General features: G+C 36.2%; 1 protein-coding gene across 2 annotated transcripts in view; it reads right to left on the reverse strand.

The window, feature by feature from the left end:
• The window catches only part of ARIH1 (ariadne RBR E3 ubiquitin protein ligase 1), a 101,476-nt gene that overhangs the window by 65,790 nt on the left and 14,645 nt on the right, over positions 1–21,041 (reverse strand). Inside the window, exon 2 of one of the 2 annotated variants that reach the window (XM_018054681.1) lies at positions 8,355–8,422. The exons of the other annotated variant lie outside the window; for it this stretch is intronic. Within the exon in view, the coding sequence (XP_017910170.1) occupies positions 8,355–8,422 (68 nt within the window). The remainder of the gene's footprint in view (positions 1–8,354; positions 8,423–21,041) is intronic. 2 annotated transcript variants of the gene reach the window in all.

A 21,041-nucleotide genomic window follows, 5' to 3' on the forward strand; every position in this document is an offset into this window, starting at 1 on the left:
ACTCAGGACTGATCTCTTTAGGGTAGACTGGTTGGATCTCCTTGCAGTCCAAGGGACTCTCAAGAGTCTTCTCCAACATCACAGTTCAAAAGCACCAATTCTTATTGGTGTTTCTTTAAAAAAAAAAGAAGAAGAAGAAGAAGATACAAACAAGCCAAATAAAATCAGTTAATGAGCAAAATCACCATAATTAGAAAATTAATACTTGCAGCAATATATTTAACCTTTAGGACAATAAGGCAATCTAAAATCTCACGTGATCCCTAGTTACAAGCTCTAAAACAATGGTGTTCCCCTACTGGCTACATATTAGGATCTCCTCTGAAAATGTAAAAATATCAATACATGACTTCAGCACCAGTAATGTGGTTTCAACTGTCTGGAATGGGAAATGGATATGTGTACTTTTCACCCAACTATAACCTGCAGTTCCCCCAGACAATAGCAGTATCAGCCAGAGTTAGGGACTAATGCCCTGAACAGTCCTGCTATGAAGGGCTCTGAAGTGCAATGTGTAGAACTCCCATATGAACACAGTGGCTTAGTGTTTTAGTAATTTGAAGAAAATGACATTCTGTGGTTACAGCAATGGTGCTTGCTTTCAAAGTATGTCCAAAGTTCCATTTCTGGATTTTTAAAAAGTGGGTCTCAATATGACAACTGTCCCAGCTGACTATGCACTATCATCCTCTATTCTTTGATCAAATGGTCCTCAACTATGGTAGTCCATTAGAATCATATGAAGCACTTTAAAAAACTGATGTGCAACCCACATCCAAGGCTAAATACATCAGAAGCAAAGTAAGGGAGGAGAGATGGAGGAGGGGACTGGGTGCAAAAGTGAAAAATCTTGGCAGTACCATTTACTGAAAGCTTCCTGGCATTCCAACATGCAGCCAAGGTGGAGAACATACATGCAGACATGCCCACACTCTACAGTATGACAGAATCCCCTGGCAGATCAACCAAGCTATTGAATGACATTCCTAGGATTAGTACTATGGAGAAGCAACTATTTTTGAAAAGTCTCAAGAGATAATCCTTATTTTAGGGGAAAGCTAAGTATCAGATGAAAGGGTTTTATAATATAAAACAGTAGTCTAAGATGAAACAGCAAAAACAATTTTTTTTAAAAACCAATTATCATACATAGAAAAGACCCCACAAAGGCTAGCTTTATCTCAAAATTTGATCTGAAATAGAACGGGTTGTAGATTTCATTTCAAAACTCAGTTTGACAATTTTCCTATACAAGAAAGGGCTCATGCTTCTATTTTTCTATTCAGCTTAATCTGACCTCCTTAAGAGGGCTTCCCAGGTGGCTCAAACTGTGAAGCATCTACCTGCAATGCAGTAGACCTGGGTTTGATCCCTGGGTCGGGAAGACCCCCTGGAGAAAGAAATGGCAACCCACTCCAGTACTCTTGACTGAAAAATCCTATGGACTGAGGAGCCTACCAGGCTCCTGACGGGGTCGCAAAGAGTCAGACCTCCTTAAGACAGCTACTGCCGATTTAAATTTTTACAGGCTATTAATGTACCTTTTAAAGCAACATAGAAACCCAAAAGCCATTAAGTACAAAAACTTCTGTATAGAAATATTTGCAACACCTACAATAAAAGGTAAATAAACATGTATGTCCATAAAAGACAAATAATCCCCCCAAAAACAGGCAGTGTAAGTTAGTTAGGCATGCAGAATCCTAATTCTCAATCCACATCTACTAACTTGTATGCACATTAAAAATTGAGAAGCACTGATACAAACTATATAAGAAAGCAACATTCTGAGCTGGTCACACTAACTGTAAAAAGTTTCATTTCCAAATTCTCAGATTTAATTAAATACCTGATTTCCTTCTAAGAAATTATCATGTATAATTCAGGTATAAACGTCTTCCCTGTAAAAGTATGTAAGAATGCTGAGTACTTTATACCAAGAGTCACTAAAAGACTGCAATACAATTAACAGTTAATGACATACAATAAATACATACAATAAATTCTCCAGGTATCAAAAGCTTACACTGTACCATATACAAAATTAAAGAGTAGGATCCTGTCACCAAAAGACACTCTTGACTTTGATCAATCAGGATTAGGTGCCAGAAGAGAAAGCACTAGATATTTTGAGGAAAGAGAGAGTTAATAAGAGCAATTGGGTACTTAATAGTTGCAAGGACTGGAAGAATAGGGCTGTAAGGCTATGACTGTCTACAAGAACGACACCAGAACACTAGCCAGCTGAAGCAAAAGGGACTCTCTCCCCTTAAGCCAGCAATGTGCATGTGTGTGCTCAGTTGCTTCACTGCTATCTGACTCTCTGGGACCCTACAGACTGTAGCCCACCAGGCTCCTCAGTCCACGAGTTTCTCCAAGCAAGAATACTGGAGTGGCTTGCCATGTCCTTCTCCAAGGGATCTTCCTAACCCAAGGACTGAAGCTGGGTTTCCAGCATTGCAAGAAGATTCTTTACTGACTGAGCTACCAATAGAGCTACTAAATTCAAGAATGGCAGCTAACTGTGATCCAAGGGATCAAAGAGTCACCACTGACACTGCCAACAACTGCCTCCAGATAACCATCAAACAGGTGATATTCACAAGAGCCTACCTGCTGCCTTTGCTACAAACGCCTCTTGGTAACATAGAAAGGTGAAGAACGGATAATGCGAAGCTGTGTTTCTGCTACTGTAGAAAAATCTCACATTTTCACAACCCAGAAAAAAGCAGCAGGGAGTGATGGGGGGCAGAAAAGGGAAGAAAGATGAACTTCCTTCAAACCTCACACACACATATCTATTAAATAACTGGCAGCAACTATTTCACATCTTAAAAACCCTAAATGCAAAACAGTCTTAGAAATAAAGTTTTTGGCTTTCTACTCCATCCTCCTAATTATGGAGAGGATTAGGAGGATGAGGAAGACATCACAGAATTCTCAGATGGCTGAAACACTATATGCATAGAAAAATAATTATAACAACGCTAATCCTCAAAGTTTCCAGTTTTGAATATTTACTTCTAAGCGACTATCAGGAGAAGGAAGGTTTAAAAAAAAGGGGGGGGGCGGGAATGTTGAGGGTAATGTTCTTGAGATACTTTTCCACTGAAGTGCTTCCTGGAGATTATTTCAGCAAGAAGTTCACACTTTACTCACTACCCTTTGATATTATTTTTAAAAAATTTAACACTGACAAGCTTTGACTAACTATTTTAATTCTGTAGATCCATGATACTTTGCTTGAAAGTTTTCTGAGGCATGCATCTGAACTATAAACTTAAATCTTGATGTACCAAAAGTTGTTACTGAATGCACCCAGCCAACCACCCATCAATAACATTTCAAATTTGACTTTGCTCTTTTTCATTTGCCCTTGTATAGGCATTTTATGAAGGAAATTACCTCTATGTCATCTCAAATTTGAAGAGTCAAAGATTTCACCTCTAGAGAATGTCAAGAGTTTAATCAGACTAAGAAATGTTTCTATAAATGGAAGGATACTAAACTGTGTATAATCACTTAAATTTTTCTGTAAAAATTCAAATGCAAACCAAACGGGTTGGGTGGAAGGGATATTATTTACATGAACAGTAGAAACAATATGTAAAACTTCTAATAGCACTATCTAGTTTCACATCTAGCTGAACAATAGCCAAGTCACAAAACAATCTTTTAAATCTTTTAACTCTTTTTAAACTTTTTATATCTTCTAATTCTCTTAAATCTTCACCACTACATGAGGCCCCATTCAAGCAAGATTTTGGTGGACCTCAGTCTCCTAATTGCCGTTAGGAGCAGGGGAAAAACTAGGGCTTCCCTGGTGGTACGGTGGATCAGAACCCATCTGGCAGTGCAGGGGACATGAATTCAATCCCTGGTCCAGGAAGATTCCATATGCAGCAGAGCAACTAAGCCCAGGAGCCACAACTTCTGAGCCTGCTCCCTCCAACTGGAGAAAGCTTGCACACGGTTACAGAGACCCATCGACACCAAAAATAAAAGAACCAAGTTTTCAAAAAATGAAATAAATCACAGGGATATAATGTACAACATGATGACTGCAGTTAATTTCATATTGTATATCTGAAAGCTGCTAGGAGAACAGATCTTAAAAATTCTCATTACAAGGGGAAAAAAGTCTAAAAGGCAAGGCCAAGAACCAGGTAACTCCAATTCCAAACTATCTTGGCATAACGGAGCTAATCTAAACCACAAATGAAGATCATATATAAACCACCTTATCCTATTTTACTATTTTTTTCATAGCTCGGAAACTGTGAGAAATCATTAAGATTATTTAGCAACCCTGAGTTATCTACTCATATTCTCTCCTCTGGATTCCAAGCCCAAAGTATTAGCATTCCACGTAGCTATGTGGCACATACTGAAAGTGTTCCACCAAACACAGACACAAAACATCTGTCACTTCTCACACTAACAGCCATCTTCAAACTATCTAAAGATGGCATACAAAAATTAGTTCTATAACGCAAACTGAATATTGTTAAGTCTTTGGTTTTTCAAATTGCCGTACAGTTGCTTTACTCTGCTGTGTCAATTTCTGCTATACAGCAAAGTGAATCAGCCATGCATATACACATATCCCTTCTCTTTTGGATTTTCTTCTCATTTAGATCACTACAGAGCACTGGGTAGAGTTCTCTGTGCTACACAGTAGGTTCTCATTAAGAAGTCTTGTATGTAGTTATTTCTCCATGTGGAGGCATCAGAAAAAGACACACATGTACCTTCCTGGCTACTACTGTTTTGTTTTTTCCGGCTACTACTGTTTTTTTTTTTAATAGTATCTGACCTAGTGCTTTACCTGATTTCTTCTAACTAATATCCTTCTGTTCCCAACACAGCAACTCAAAACAGCTATTGATAAGTGGTAGGATTTTGATTAACAACTGACTGATTACTTCTTATTCATAGCCTACACATGTATATGTGTTACACAAAATTTTGTAGAATATAGATGTGAGATTATTTGAAAATCATAGGGCTTATACTTTGAGTTGTGAAAGTTTTAAGTAAATTTTTAAAGCATCTTACAAATGCTTTTTTACAAAAAAACTTTACCTGAAAATAAAGAGATGGTAAATGTCTTTAAAGATCATAAATGCAAATGATCCTGAAATAGACAAAAATATATAATATATACTCTTGTATCATTTAAAGGAAGTTTTACAAGTAAGCTGTAACAAGTCATGTACATCTCCAGTACATTCTCTTGCTAATTATCCTCAAATACACAGCTCAATGGTTAAGAATTAAAAAAGAGCCATGTGATACATACAACTGGAATCTTCCTTCCTGAAGGCATGGACTAAGCATTTTTACATATATCTGCAGAGAGGATTTTAAAGAATGAAGTATCATGGGACTGCACTGAATCACTTATTTTGTTTTTTTTAACTTTAGAATATGTACACAGTTTTAGAAGCTAATGGTAACCTCAAAGATTAACAACCATCTTGGCCATATCCCAGGTGCTACTGATTTCCAATCCTTTGAGGCAACCATTTAAAATTATTTTAGCTGTTTCTCCTTGTTTTTAAATTTATCCTAAATAATATGCTTATGCTCAGTTACTATCTTTCCATTTTAGATATTACCACATTCCTTGTGAAAGTTGAAGATTCAGGACTCTTACAGGCACCCTTTCTGAAATCATTCTTATATAATTTTATCTTAGTTTTTTAAGAAAAGTCACTACTCACTATTTTTAACAATCAACAGGAACTCCAAGAAGAGGAGAGAATTGCTAAAGCGATATTAAAAATTTCTTAAAGTTTTAAAAGGACACAAGCATCTCAGTTTAAAGAGTCCAATTCCGAAGATTCACATTTATATGTCTCTTCAGAACAAAAGGATAAAGAGAAAATGCTGAAACTTTTTTAAAAAGTCATCAAGAAATAGGAAGCAGACTATTAGATTAGCAACCATGAATGTAGAAGGCACTATCTTTCATAAACATCCCAGTCTAGAAGTTTCCTGACTAGCCAATCTAGCAACCAAGTTTAAAGACACACTGAAAACATTGTAAGAGTCAGTGGAGAAAAGGTATACGGAGTTAAATTAAGGATATAGTCCAATAAAGTGAGATTGTATTAAGGAAAAAAGACAGATCCAAGAAACAGGGACAGAACAGTAATGTAAAAGTTCATGGCTGATGGCTATTACAAGAGGCCTAGTGGGAAGGGCATCCTGGGAAGAGCAAAATGGACAGCTCCTGGAGAAGTGTAAATATGACCCAGGTATAAACTGGACTACTTGGACTGTCAGTGATATAACCATAAAAACAAACGTTCAGTGGTGTCATTTTAAAAATCAAGCTATGAGCAAACTAAGACTTGGTTACGATCACAAAAGAACTTTGATAATATAAAAATTTAGCTAGCATAAATTGTGATCCACAAAGGTGAGAAAAGGAAGAGGAAAGAGAATGTCAGAGTGATGAAAAGAAACAGGTGTATAAATGAAGACATAATAGCTCTTTACTCTCTTATCTGTCATCATATGGGAGTATTACTTTAAACCACAAATTACAGATGAAAAGAACTACAAAAACGATCATATTAAGAACTCAATAAGAAAAGGCACAAAGGATATGAAATGGCAATTCAAGAAAATGTTGAAACGACCAAATAATATTTTCTTTATCAGACTAATGGAAATTTTAGGATTCTTAATAGTGTCAGTTCTGGATTAAAGTTTATTGACAAAAGCACAAACAAGCACAACTTTAAAAAATCAAATCTTAGCAATGATTTAGATACAGTTAAACAGTTTCCTCTTCACCCCCTTACTAAGAATTCCTTTTCACAGACATAGATTAACTAGATTTTGTAAAGGTTCTACCAACATGCATTTTAAAAAAGCAAAAACCAAAAAGCAGAAGTTACTTTTGAAATGGCAATAGCGGCAGTCAACATTAAATTCAGAGCTATTTTTCTTTATACTGAGTTGGACTACTAGGTCTGACAATTCTGAAGAAACTATAGATTCATGACTAATATTCATGCCATACAAAAAGATAAATAATACTTTGTTATTTATTTTACACCACGAAATACCTAAAAAACATTTGAAAGAAAGGTATGAAAGTTTTAAAAAGTTAATCAAAAAGGTTTCTAAGATCAAAAAATCCCAGTGTGTGTGGGGAAGATCTTAAAACGCACCTCAACACCACTGATTGAAGATATCTCTACTACAGTAAACCATGAAATGTCACTTCAAAATACATTTTCACATTCAAGTGACAGTATACTAGATCTCTTCAATATAGCATATAGAGTTTATTAAAGTAACTATTAACTCTGGGGGCCAAAATTTACGCTACCGATATCTAAGATCTTCATTTTAAAGTCAGTTTGAACATCTCGTAATCTTCACTGAAATCCAAATGCCAACTTTTTATCTGCCTTTTCACTCAGGAAGCCTTGAGAAGTGCTATAATTACCTGCTAGAAAAACAACCCCTGTCTTTTGGAAGCACAACAGCAAAGAAAATGATGCAAATATCTGCATCGTTCAGTTATCCCTATAAAATCTCACTTTACAACCAATACTAGAGTAATAAATAAGCAATCCAACACTTTACTATATTACACAATATATAAGCCTTTCACGTCTTCTTCTTCAAATGTTTGCACTGCACTGCCTAAGTTCTTATAACTTGGCTGTGATTTACCTCTTAGGATTCAGTATAAAAGTGCTGTTGCTCTCTCATTTTAATCCAACATTTACCCAAAAAAAGCCAGGAACAGCTATTACAAATGTGATCATTTAGCAAACAAATGGATACAAATATGAGTAAGTGGTACCAATATTTAAGTAAAAATCCTTAAGGTTCCTTACATAAGTTAAAAGAACCACCAGGATTTAATTATTTTCATCAAAATAGGATCAGATATATAACATTAATACATAAATATATATGCATGGCCAGATCAATCTATCTTTCCTGCTTCTTCTCCCCGTTTTACAAATGGGATTTTCTGTTGTCATAGTTTCTGAAAATCAACCTGGTCCATGAATCTCAAGCAAGCATCATAAATATCTTCCATTTAATCATTTCTATTATTCATCATTTTTTAAAAAGATAGTGGCAAATATCAATTTACTTTGTTGCCTGAATATCAAGTAAACTTCTGGCTTAAAAAACAGTAAAACTGTGCCCTTTATAAACAGATATGTCAAATTGTCATGTCAGAACAGGCTTTCCATATCAATTTATAGGATAAATGGTATGCCCTTAAATAACTAGATGCTGCTATCAATATGTGCTCACATATACATATGTTAATAATCCTTTAATAACTTGTCTTTGGAATGATTCTGTCCTACCTTTGCTGCTGCAGCCCTCCTGTCCTTTGCATCACTGAATTCATACGTCTGGAAGTACCCAATATGCACTGTAACAGACAGATGGACAGATCAATGGGCCACAGCGGCAAAGGCCAGATAGACAGACTTGATAAAAATTAAAATCAAAGTATATACAGGAGAGGGAGGAACCAGAAAACATACCTACATTCTATAGTAAAATACCTAAACTTCACATCCACAACTCTCCCATACACATACTAAATAAACTATTCTTGACTTCCATATTATTCCCTTTCAAGTAGAAATAGTACCATTGCCAAAGGCAAAAGAATCAGTATTTTTAATACCATCAGCAGTTGCAGATACAGCAGGTATTTCTGTAACCACGCCACACAATTTCTTTGAATAAAGGTTGCTCTTTAACACACAAGAAGCTATCACGTCCAAAGACTTTCTATGAAATATTAAAATGGCAATTATTACACACAAAAATTTCTACTGTAGTGCCAAGGCCTGTGTGATTCAAGTTTATTAGTGGGAATCATTGAATGAAAGTCATATTTCAGCATTTTATTATTGTGTATTTTCGTAACTATGTAAAAATGTTTGCTCACACCACACCTAGATTACTTGGGTGACTTAAAACAATGTGTTAGTGCCATTTAGGCCAATTTCTAAGATACAGTAAATACACACAAAACTATCAACTGTATTTTTAAAAGTGATGTGGAGTTTTCCTGTTACCTCAAATCCATACACCATAAAATTCAAAGAATGTGAGTCAATGGTTTTGATTACATTCAGAGTTGTGACACATAGATGTGTTAACCATCAATTTTAGAACATTTCATCATCCCCAAAACAAACCCCATACTCACTAGCAGTCACTCCCTGTTCTCCTCTTTCCCCAACCAGCCTGTTTTTTGTCTCCAAGGACCTGCCTATTCTGGACACTTCATATAAATGGCATCATATAGTATGATGAGTCCCATGCAACTGGTTAATTTCATCATTTAGTTTTACTTATCTCGGAAGATTAATAAGCTGAGAGCTTGCCATGAACATCAAATAAGCCTGCTTTACTGGGAAAATGGAAAGGAACTATTAATTCAGAAAGTTAAATGCAGGCTGCTTAAAGCTTCAACTACATTATAATAGATGAGGAAAGAAATTGATTAAAATTATATAACTGATACAAAGTCACAGAGCTGTAAAAGGTAAAAAAAAAAAAAAGCCAGAACTAAGTTCTATACAATGTCAAAGTCTTAACCACTGAACTATTTTGTCCCCTAATAAAACAATTCAGTTCTCACTGATGCTACCTCCTAACACCTGAATACCTCTTCCACCTCTCCATTCCCGCTTTCATAACCTCATCATGTATTTCTTGCCCAGATTATAATACATTTCTCACTACTCTCCCTGCTTCCTAATGTCACCCTGTTCTCATTCACTCCCTATACTGCCAACTAATCCTATATTAATAGTTTACAGTTGTTTCAGCTGGCCTCATCTAATTTAGCACTATGCTAAAACCTTTCACAAAATGCGTAACCTGTCTATCTCCAGCTCTCACCACACTACTTCCCAATCCTTACTGTTCATTCAACAATCTAGACCAGTAACAGCTTCTACCTTTTGTACATTCTATTGCTCTTCCTCCTCTGTCTGGAATTCCATCTCCAATCCCATCTGCCTAAGTTACTATTCATTTTTCAAAACCCAGCTTCAGACCCACTTCCACCTGTCGGTACTTTCCAGGAAATATCACTAAACATTCCTTTTTTATTCCTGTAATTCTACTGCTGGACATGTCATTGTATTATAATTTATTTATACAAACCACCTTAAAACAACTGTCCAGTATCTGTAGTCCCCCAGAACAGTGTAGCTAAAAAAATATTAGGTAAAAAATCAATCAAGTACTCAACTTATATACCTTTCTCAATTAAACCAAAGCATTATTTTTGGAATCCATAAAATAATCATATTTAGGATATTAAAAGGAGGATAAAAATCAGGTTAGGAGAACTGTGGGAGTTCTACTTTTAAAAGAAAAGTACTAAGAATAAAGATAATAATAGTAGTGGTTAGCTCTGAGGGAGGGAATCAGGTAGTTAAGATATTGAGGCAGGAAATTTTCTTTTTTATCTTTTGTACTTTTTGAATTTTGAGCCAAGAAAATATATGCACAGTCAAACAAAAAAATGACAGTCTAATCCTTAAAAAACGTAACAGTCTGAGAATACTAAAACTGTTTAAAAAAATTTTTTTTAATCAGAGGCTACACATGCAACTTATTTCTGTATTTTGCTTTGGTTACACAGAATGAAGAAAACCCTGATTAACAAAGATAAGAAATTTCTGTCACAATTTCATAATAGTCTTCACTTAAACTGATTCAGAAGCGTAGAAAAGGGCAGTAGAAAACATTTTAAACAGAGTCAACCAGTTAATACTGTCCAGCAACTGCTTTTATATAAATGCAGAGTCAGAGGAAATATTATAGTAGTTGTTGTTTAGTTGCTAAGCCGTGTCTAACTCTTTTGTGACCTCATGGACTGCAGCCCACCAGACTCCTCTGTCCATAAGATTTTCCAGGCAAGAATGTTGGAGTGCCATTTCCTTCTCCAGATCTTCCTGACTCAGGGACTAAACCCATGTCTCCTGCATTGGCAAAAGGATTCTTTACCACTGAGCCACCAGGGAAGGCCACATTCTGTTTAAACAAGAGTTGAAATATCCAGACACACTTTCCCAAAATACCTGATGCTAGTTGAAAATGAATGGCAGTGAGATTCTCCAAGAGATTTCTAATTAGCAAAATGTGTATAATGTTGAAGAACTGTCTATTCTTTGTTGGAAGACAGTCACTGAACAGGTCAAAATGCAAACTGATATCTGTGTTCTAAACCTAAGTATGGCTGCTTCATTTTTCTGAATGAGATTTTGGCTGTCAGCAAATCTTATAACTCCTTTTCCCTTAAAGGAAAGAATATATAACATCAACAGTGACTATTAATAAAAGAGTAACATCAGGATGAGTTAGCTATTCACTTGTTATGCAAAATTTGCCAATGTCTGCAATGAGAGTATGAAGAAACATCTGCTTCTGCTTTGCCTGGCATTTATTTAACAGAACAGGATGCGTAAGCGCTGCAGCAGCATCCTACTTTCTGTAACTTTGAGCAGACACAGACCGGTCTGAATCCAAAATACCAGTTCATAACAATCTTTAACAATCCATAAAAAGTGAAGCACAGCAAAGGACACTATAAGCAAGGTGAAAAGACAATCCTCAAAATGGGAGAAAATAATAGCAAATGAAACAACTGACAAAGGATTAATTCCCAAAATACATAAGCAGCTCATACAACTCAATACCAGAAAAACAAACAACCCAATTAAAAAGTAGGAAAAAGATCCAAACAGACATTTCTCCAAAGAAGACATACAGATGGCTAACAAACACATGAAAAGATGCTCGACACCGCTCATTATCAGAGAAATGCAAATCAAAACTACAATGAGATATCACATCACACTGGTCAGAAGGACCTCATCAAAAAGTCTACAAACAATACATGCTGGAGAGAGTGTAGAGAAAAGAGAATGCTCTTGCACTGTTGGTGGGAATGTAAATTGATACAGCCACTATGGAAGACGGTATGGAGATTCCTTAAAAGACTAGGAATAAAACCACCCTATGACCCAGCAATCCTACTCCTAGGCATATACCCTGAGGAAACCAAAACTGAAAAAGACCCATGCATTCCACTGTTCACTGCAGTACTCTTTACAACAGCTAGAACATGGAAGCAACCTAGATGTCCACTGACAGATGAATGGATAAAGTAGTTGTGGTACATATACACAATGGAATACTACTCAGTCATAAAAAGAATGCAACTGAATCAGTTCTAATGAGGTAGACAAACCTAGAATCTATCATACAGAGCGTGAATCAGTTCTAATGAGGTGGACGAACCTAGAATCTATTATACAGAGTGAAGTCAGCAAGAGAAAGATAAATATCATACTCTAATGCATATATATGTAATCTAGAAAAATGGTACTGAAGAATCCATTTACAGGGCAGCAAAGGAGAAACAGACATAGAAAATAGACTTACAGACATGGGGAGAGGAGAGGGTGAGATGTATGCAAAGAGTAATGTGGAAACTTACATTACCATCTGTAAAATAGATAGCCAATAGGAATTTGCTGTATGGCTCAGGAAACTCAAAACAGGGGCTCTGTATCAACCTAGAGGGGTGGGGTGGGGAGGGAGATGGGAAGGGGTTCAAAAGGGAGGGGATACATGTATACCTACGGCTGATTCATGCTGAGGTTTGACAGAAAATAACAAAATTCTGTAAAGCATTTATCCTTCAATTAAAACAAATTTTTTTTAAAAAGTGAAGCAGAAGCTTTATTCTAGATTCTGCACACACACAAAAATATTAGCCTAAATATAGTTTAACGCATTGGTAATCTCCAATATGTTAAATAACTCTTTAAAAATTACAGAAAGGCTATCATGAGAAAGGGTTAGAATCAGGTAGGTTCAAGAAAAAAGCTACAAAGAAACAGATATTAACATATGGAAAAATTCAAAATCAGAGCTGTTCAAATATGAAATGCGCTTACTTCTAGAGCAGCTGTGGGGGGTTTAAGTCATGGTAGGCATTTAAGAATAGGCTCAGGGATCACTTAACAGGGAGACAGTGCACTTACTTGGTGGCCAGCATAACCTTTAAGATCTTCTTCATTCTTATTAATCTTACTCTACATGAATCAAAAAGTGTGTTGACTTTGATATCAAATACCTGACAAGTTTACTGTCATCCTTCATTCTTTAACTATTGTTTATATATTATACTTTCATTTGTAAGGATGACTAGAGGATTTTTGTAAATTTTAAAGTGCTAGTCTCACCCTTTCAGCTTTATAGTTGAGTGGAATGCAACATTATAAATCAAGCTACAGATACTCATATATTCCGAGGACCCAGTGTAACTATATTAATGCAATGTGAGTTGAGATGATTATAGTAATACAAAATAAACAAAATGTTTAGGGCCAATGAAATGTAATGATTATATTTTAAAAGTCAGACTGGTTAAGTAAAATTATATATACATACACATACATATTTTCTTTTCAAAGGACTATTACTTTCATATTAAATAACAATGAGGCTCACTCTAAGTTTTTGTTTTATAAGAACAGAAGGTTGAAAGATAAAGACATGCTTAGATTTGACTTTAAACTGCGTTATCAGTAATACGGTCCTCTAAGAACTTCACAAAAGAAACATTTTCTCATTGAACGAAATAAGTCAAATCAGCTAATATCCCTTTAAATATATGAAGCATTTGTTATCTAGTGCATTGATAACAATTTCACAACGCTATTCACCTAGAACCTCTCAATGTTTCTGTCAGGAGAATGCAGACTTTGCGGACTACTGGTCTCAGTTTGCAATTTCATATATAAATCCAAATAAAGTTTACATTATACATGTGTGCATTCTATAACATACATCAATTTTTAGTGTTAAAACTTTGTTTTTAATGCTTAAATCAGAATGGAAAGTAGTAAATGTTATAAATACCAATTTTGGCTTGAAATTTTCTTGAAGATGGTACATATGTAGGATGCAAAGTTTAAATGGGGTACATAGTAGACTTCTGCCTCTATCCCCACACTGGTTTATTATTTATTTGGATTCATAAGCAACAGCACTAAAGTCATAAAACAGCCCACTGACTGTACAAGTTAGTCTCCTGGGGCACAGAGAGTTGGAGAGAGAAAGGTAGAGCAGATCTGGAGAGACAAACAGAAAATACCCAGCACGTAAGACAAGAGCAGTCATATACGTTTTATTTATATTTAATGATGTAAAATACTGAGTTCCGAGCCCAACCATCAAAGCCTGGGCAAGCTACTTAATTCCTCTAAGTCTCAGTTTCCTTATCCATAAAGTAGTAAAAATACCATCTACTTCAGAGAACTGTTGTGATGACTAATATTCCCTTAACAACTGGTTCAAAACAAAAAAATGGAAACTATATTAGAGAATGAGAGAAGATTTAATTCAATGAAGTCAACAGAAGAGGAATGTGAACCATTCATAAAGGAAAAACATAGGGGCAAGTCTTCTTTTTATCAATAATAAAACTCATTCACATTTAATTTTGACTCTTCAAATCCATGTTTATTAGCCATGTTTCAGGAAATGTGGGAGTCAATGAGAATACCAAAGTTAACACACTGACCAAGGATTTTCAAATTCCATTAGGAAGAGAATAACAGATTATTTTTAAAATAATAGTATTATATATACAAAATTCTGAGACCCACTCAAAGGGAAAGACTCAAAGATGAAAAGATGTTTAAGGTGAGTCTTGAAGTATTAATGAGTTTATTAGGGGAAAAGCATTTCAAAGGAAAAAAGACAGTCACAAAGGAAAATTTCACAGGGACTATCATTTCACAGGGACTATTATTTTGTTGTGTCAAGATGAGTGTGAAGAAATGATGTGTAAAGTAGATAAATGTCAAATTATGAGAAGTCTGATCTATCTGGCTAAGAATCTTTTATCCTAATCTTCATCCTCTGGTAACCTAGTTAATGGAACCCTCTAGGCTCAAGAAGCCCTAGGCTTAGTAGGTTCCTCCTAAGCACCATTTCCTGTCCCACTCCCACTGCCTATCAAGATTGGTAAAGATACAGTGTACTTTCTCAGGCCATAAACAGACCAAGTATGGACATTTTTGACAGTCATAAAATTGAACAGGATGACCACTCAGAAAAAAAGGAGACATTCAGCATTTCCTAAAAAATCTGTGGTAATCATACCACACTGATAAGGCCCTATTTTCCATCAATACCACCCTTTTCATTCTTTTAATTTTTCTGATGTTGCCAATGAGAACCTTCTAATAACTTCTAATATCTTCTAGCAAGACTTATCCAAAGGACTACTTTTCTTCTTTCCTAAAAACCAGCTACTGTCTTCAGAAGGCAAGGCTTTCCTTAACCAAGCAGCAAAGAGCGGTCTAACTACAACAAAAGTGAAAACACATCAAGGGTTGACCTGGTGTAAAAATAACAGCTCAAAAGACAAACTGGTAGGTGTGGGATTTCTGGGTAATGGCAATACACTAAGGTACTCAACTATGAAAACCAGGCCAGAGCAAATCAAGAAACAGGAATAACTGAGATTAAGCTACACGTGGATAAAAGCAGGCATTATGGGTCCTAGTTACTGCCTTTACAGTCAAGGATTTATTTATGTGTTTGCCTTTCCTAGACTAGGCGCCCTGGAAGGGAAAGTGTTCTCCAATCATCTTTGTACACCGACTGCCCAAGCACACCAAGGGGAAGCACATGAACATAAAAGTTCAGTACAGATTTGGCAGAACATGATGACAGGAAGATGTATAATGTTTTTAGGAATAGTGTTATAAAATCCAAGAGGACCAATTTCAAGATAGACAGGGCCATTAGATCAGATGGAAAGGAGGCTTTGGTCTTTCAGCTTCCTATCTTGAAAGCATTCACACTACTTATCTTTTGTCACCTGAATTTTATACCTAGAAAGGAGCTTTAGAAATCATGTCCAAACCTTTCCTTTTGCAAGGGCAGGTTCAGACTATAAACAAAGTTAGTCTAAGGTCACACAGTAATGTAGGTCGGTCAGACTCTAGTCTTAGATAAGGTATGAGTTTTATAAGATAAGAAATATTAATTAAATAGACAAAGTAATTATTATGTACTTAAGAACTTTATATATACACCCAGTTTGGGGAGCTTTCAAGTTCCCTTTTTGTTATTTACTAAGCATAATGTAAAAAAATTTTTTTTAATCTCATGATCCTGGAACTAATAAAATAAAGTGTCATAACCACAATCCTGTATCTTTCCCTTCCTTTTCACATAGTATGTGTGGCAGGCCAGCTTCCAAGATGGCCCCCAGTGATCTTTGCCCTCCGGGATGTGCAGTTCCCTCCCACAGTGAATAGGTCTGACTTGTAATCAACTGCTGCTGTTTAGTCACTAGGTCATGTCATGACACTTCTGTGACCCCATGGACTGCAGCCTGCCAGGCTCCTATGTCCATGGGATTTCCAAGGCAGAAACATTGGAGTGGGCTGCCATTTCTTTCTCTGGGAGACCTTTTGGACCCAGGGATTGAACCCAGGTCTCCTGCTTGGTAGGCAAATTCTTTACTACTGAGTCACCAGGGAAGCCCTGTATAACCATAGGACAATGCAGACATCACAAAGTAAGGCTAAACCGTGAAAACATTTACTGTATCTGTCTAGGTTCCTTGGACTACTTGGTCTAGTTGGAAGTCAGCTAACTTGTAGCAAGGACACTAAAGTAGCCCAGTGAAAAGGCCCATGTGATAAAGAACTAGTCTCCTACCAACAACTATGTGAGTGAGTCCTCTTGAAAGCAGTTCTTTAATACAAACCAAGCTTTCAGATAAATGCATCCTAGGCTGACAGGACGACTACAACCTAATCAGAGACCCTGACCCAGAATCACCCCGCTAAGCAACCTAAAACTATAATAAATGTTTGCTGTTCTAAACCCTTAGTGCTACATAATGTGTTATGCAGCAATAGATAACAAACACAAGAGACATTTAAAATTAGTCAATTAGCTAAAATAAAAGATTACTTTAGTACTATAAAGTTTCCAGCAAAGAAAACTTAAGTATGAGGATTTGACTCAGTCATAAAGTCCAACTAAGGTCTGAAAAAGTTTGGTATAGCAGAAAGAATTTCTATCTTAAGTCAAAAAGACCCAGTTTCAATGTCCTCCACCAGTCTGTAACAGAGAAACTCTGAGATTCCCTGAGAAAATAATTTCTCAGCTTCTCTAACTTCAATTTACTCATCTATATAATGGAGATAATGCTACTTTCTTGGGACTTTGTAATAAACTAATAAACATGAATGAAAACACCTAGCATAGTTCATAAATATCAGCAATTATTACCACTTCTATGTTTACAAATCTTTCCTTACATAAAAATGGGTAAATTAGATCTTTCTCCCCCTCTATCCTGTTAATTTCCCAAATCTCAAACATTCCCTTACTCCAATCTTTAAATTGTCATACTTGCTAGCTGGAATTGAAGTTCAAAAGCCCACAGTGTGGCTGTATGCACCCATGGAAAGCAAGCTTCAAAAATCTCCAAGACAGATCTGATAGACTAAGGATATTGACTAATTTTAAAAAATATTTATTATTCCATTCTCAGGTAGGATATAGTTAAGATGTAAACAACCATCCCCATCCAGAACCAGAAAAGCTGGATAATGTCCCAAAATCATGTCTGAAAACAGCAGAGAGGTGTGAAGGCAACAAAAACTGAAGAAGTTGGTAATTTTACAACTTCAGGGGTTTTTACCTGGAGGCACTTGAGAATTCTGGGAGCAAAGCAGAATACTGATAATCTACCACAGAAGGATGCTACTGACAGGCAGAAAAGTAGTTTCCCCACCTGGAGATGTTCACATCCTAATATTTGGAACCCACGAATTTATAATACATGGCAGAGAGGAATTACTGTTACAGACGTAACTAAAGGGGCTAATTAGCTGACTTAGAGCTTTTCCAGGTCAACTCAACGTAATCAAAGGGTCTTTTTAAAAGAAGGAGGAGGCAAAAGTGGAGAAAAGTACTGAAGATGCTATGCTTTTCTGACTTTGAAGGTTAGAGTTAAGAAGCCATAAGTCAAGGAATGCAGGCAGCCTCTAGTAGTGAAACTGTCAAGGGAACAGATTCTCCCCTAGGACCTCCAGAAGGAACACAGCCTGCCAACTCCTTGATTCTAGCCCAGTGAGATTCACTTTGAACTTCTGACTTTCTCAACTGTAAAATAATGAGTCACTAACTTTGTGTTAACTTATTACAACAACAAAATTAAGCTACTACTGAGACTTGAAGGGGTAGAGGAATGGCTGGTCTTCCACTCAGAACATTTACTGAATCCTGGGATCACACAGGGCCAAGACTAAAAATCTAGAGCCTCTGAAAGACAGATTGGTGCTTCCAGCAGTCTGGGAATGAAATAAAGTTTGGGAGCCCTTAGGAGAGGGACTGCTGAAAAAATATCAGTTCTTAGTTGAAGGGGAAAAAAAAAAAAAGCCAATGGCAGCTAAGAGACAGACTAGAACTGAACAGGGCTAGAACTCAACCTTACTGGATTAAGACAGCCACTCGCCACCCTCACTGTCAAGCGGAAAGAAAAATAAAAACCCTCTCTGGAGGAATCAATCATCATTCAGAATCTTTAAATACTTTTATATAGAGGTACTGGCATGTAAGCAAAATATGTCAAATGACAAGAACACGTGACTGAGAACAAAATAGTATGTGGAGACTAACATAATTCAGATGTTGGAAGTTAGCTAACAAAACTTCAAGTAATAAATTCTTACTATGCTGGAGAATATAATGCAGAAGATGTAACACAAATGAAAAAGAAAAATATCACTAGAAAATCAGCATCAGTATAAAAGAATTAAATGGAAACTCCAGAATATAGTACCTGAAATAATTGAGGGGTGTTTAATAACAAATCAGACAAAGGAGAAGACAGATGTAGAGACTCAGACAACGAATCAGTAGAAATCAATCAAATTGAAGCACAGAGAAAAAAGGATATAAGATACACAAAAGAGCATCGAACACATATGGAACATAATAACAAGCTCTAATATATATGCACCTGGAGGAAACGGGATAAAGGCAAAACTGAGAATTTCCGAAACACATAAGACATCACCCCCAAAGATTCAAAAGGATCTGAAAACACAAAGCAAAATAAACATAAAGAAAACCACAACTAGACACAAAGTCAAAAATATTACAAACACCCAGATTAAAAAGTTCCTTAGCTTCCTCCTGGGCTTCCCTGGTGGCTCAGAGGTTAAAGCGTCTGCCTCCAATGCGGGAGACCTGGGTTCAACTCCTGGGTCGGGAAGATCCCCTGGAGAAGGAAATGGTAACCCACTCCAGTATTCTTGCCTGGAGAATCCCATGGACAGAGAAGCCTGGTAGGCTACAGTCCACGGGGCTGCAAAGAGTCAAACACGACTGAGCGACTTCACTTTCACTTTAGCTTCCTCCTACTACCACAAACAATAGAAGCCAGAAAACAATGGAATCTTTAAAGTGTTGAAAGAAAACTACCAATCTAGAATTATATACATAGCAAAATACTGAACAACGGGGGGTAAAATAAAAGTGTTTACACAAAAAATGTTTACTAAGTGACTACTGTGTGTCAGGTGGGCTTTCCAGGTGGCAGAGTGGTAAAGAACCCACCTGCCAATGCAAGAGATATAAGCAACCCAGGTTCGATCTCTGCGTTGGGAGGATCCCCTGGAGAAAGGCATGGCAATCCACTCCCAGTATTCTTGCCTGGAAAATCCCAAGGACAGAGGAGCCTGGCAAGCTACAATCCACTGGGTCGCACAGAGTCGGACACGACTAAAGCGACTCAGCACTCAGTGCATCAGGTACTATTCCGGGCACCAGGACTACTGCAATGAATAAAACCAAGCCACTGCTCTCACAGAGCTTTCATTTCAGTGTCAGAAGCCAGAATATAAACAAATTAATGGAATATGTCAGGTGATATCTCTACTAGCTATTCCTTGAAAAAACTGAACATCCCATTCCATTTCCAAACATCTTTACAGAACTAGTCATATTTTATGATTCACATGTCTAGTATTTGTCACATATTAGCACAGCATCTAACATAGCTTATGTATGTTTCTGATTAATCAGCAGTAATTCCTAACCTGTCATATATAACCCATTACTAATTTAAAGTAAACACATAGCGTGGTTAGTCATATATTGGTTAGTCATATCTCCTGTTTGCAAGCCAATACTATGTTTCCTTAGTGATTCAGAAATATTTCAGAATATCAAAGCAGCAACTCTCAATCTGTTTGGCTTCAGAACCCTTTTTAAACTTTAACACTACTGAAGGCGCCAAAGAGTTTTGTTCATGTGAATCATAACTATCAGCATTTATGTTAGATATCAAAACAGAATTTTTTAATATTTATTAATTCATTAAAAATAACAGAATTAACCCCATTATGTTAATATATAGCCCATTTTTATTAAAATAAATTGTATGTTCTAAAACAACAGACAGAAAAAGTGCACTGCTTAAGTCTCTTTAATATATGGGTAAATAGAGAACAGTTGGATTCTCATATCTGCTTCTATATTCAATCCTCAAATATATTGTTTTGTTTTAAAAAAAAAAGAGTCTCACAAAGACACGTAGAGTTGGAAAAGGCAGGAGAACTTTTATAGCCTTTGCAGATAACTGTGGATTTTTTTTATATTACACCAACACTCAAAAGGTGGTAGTTTCTTACAGGCTAGCTGTAAAATAGAATCTGAAATCATATCAAAGAACTTTTCTTACTCTTTTCATATCTTGTACTTTGAATGGATCATTTACCAATGTATGACTGTAAAATATCACAATTGATCTCTGGAAAATTAGTCATTTGAAAAATACTGCTTCATTATGTTAAAAGCAGATCTTCCAAATGTTGATATATTATACAGGATCTCATCACCAGGATATTGTCAGCCTCAGTCTCACAGTGGCAGATATGTTTTCCAAAATTCTAATTTGCACTTAAAAA

The sequence above is a fragment of the Capra hircus genome, chromosome 10 (assembly GCF_001704415.2).
Source record: "Capra hircus breed San Clemente chromosome 10, ASM170441v1, whole genome shotgun sequence".
NCBI lineage: Eukaryota > Metazoa > Chordata > Mammalia > Artiodactyla > Bovidae > Capra > Capra hircus.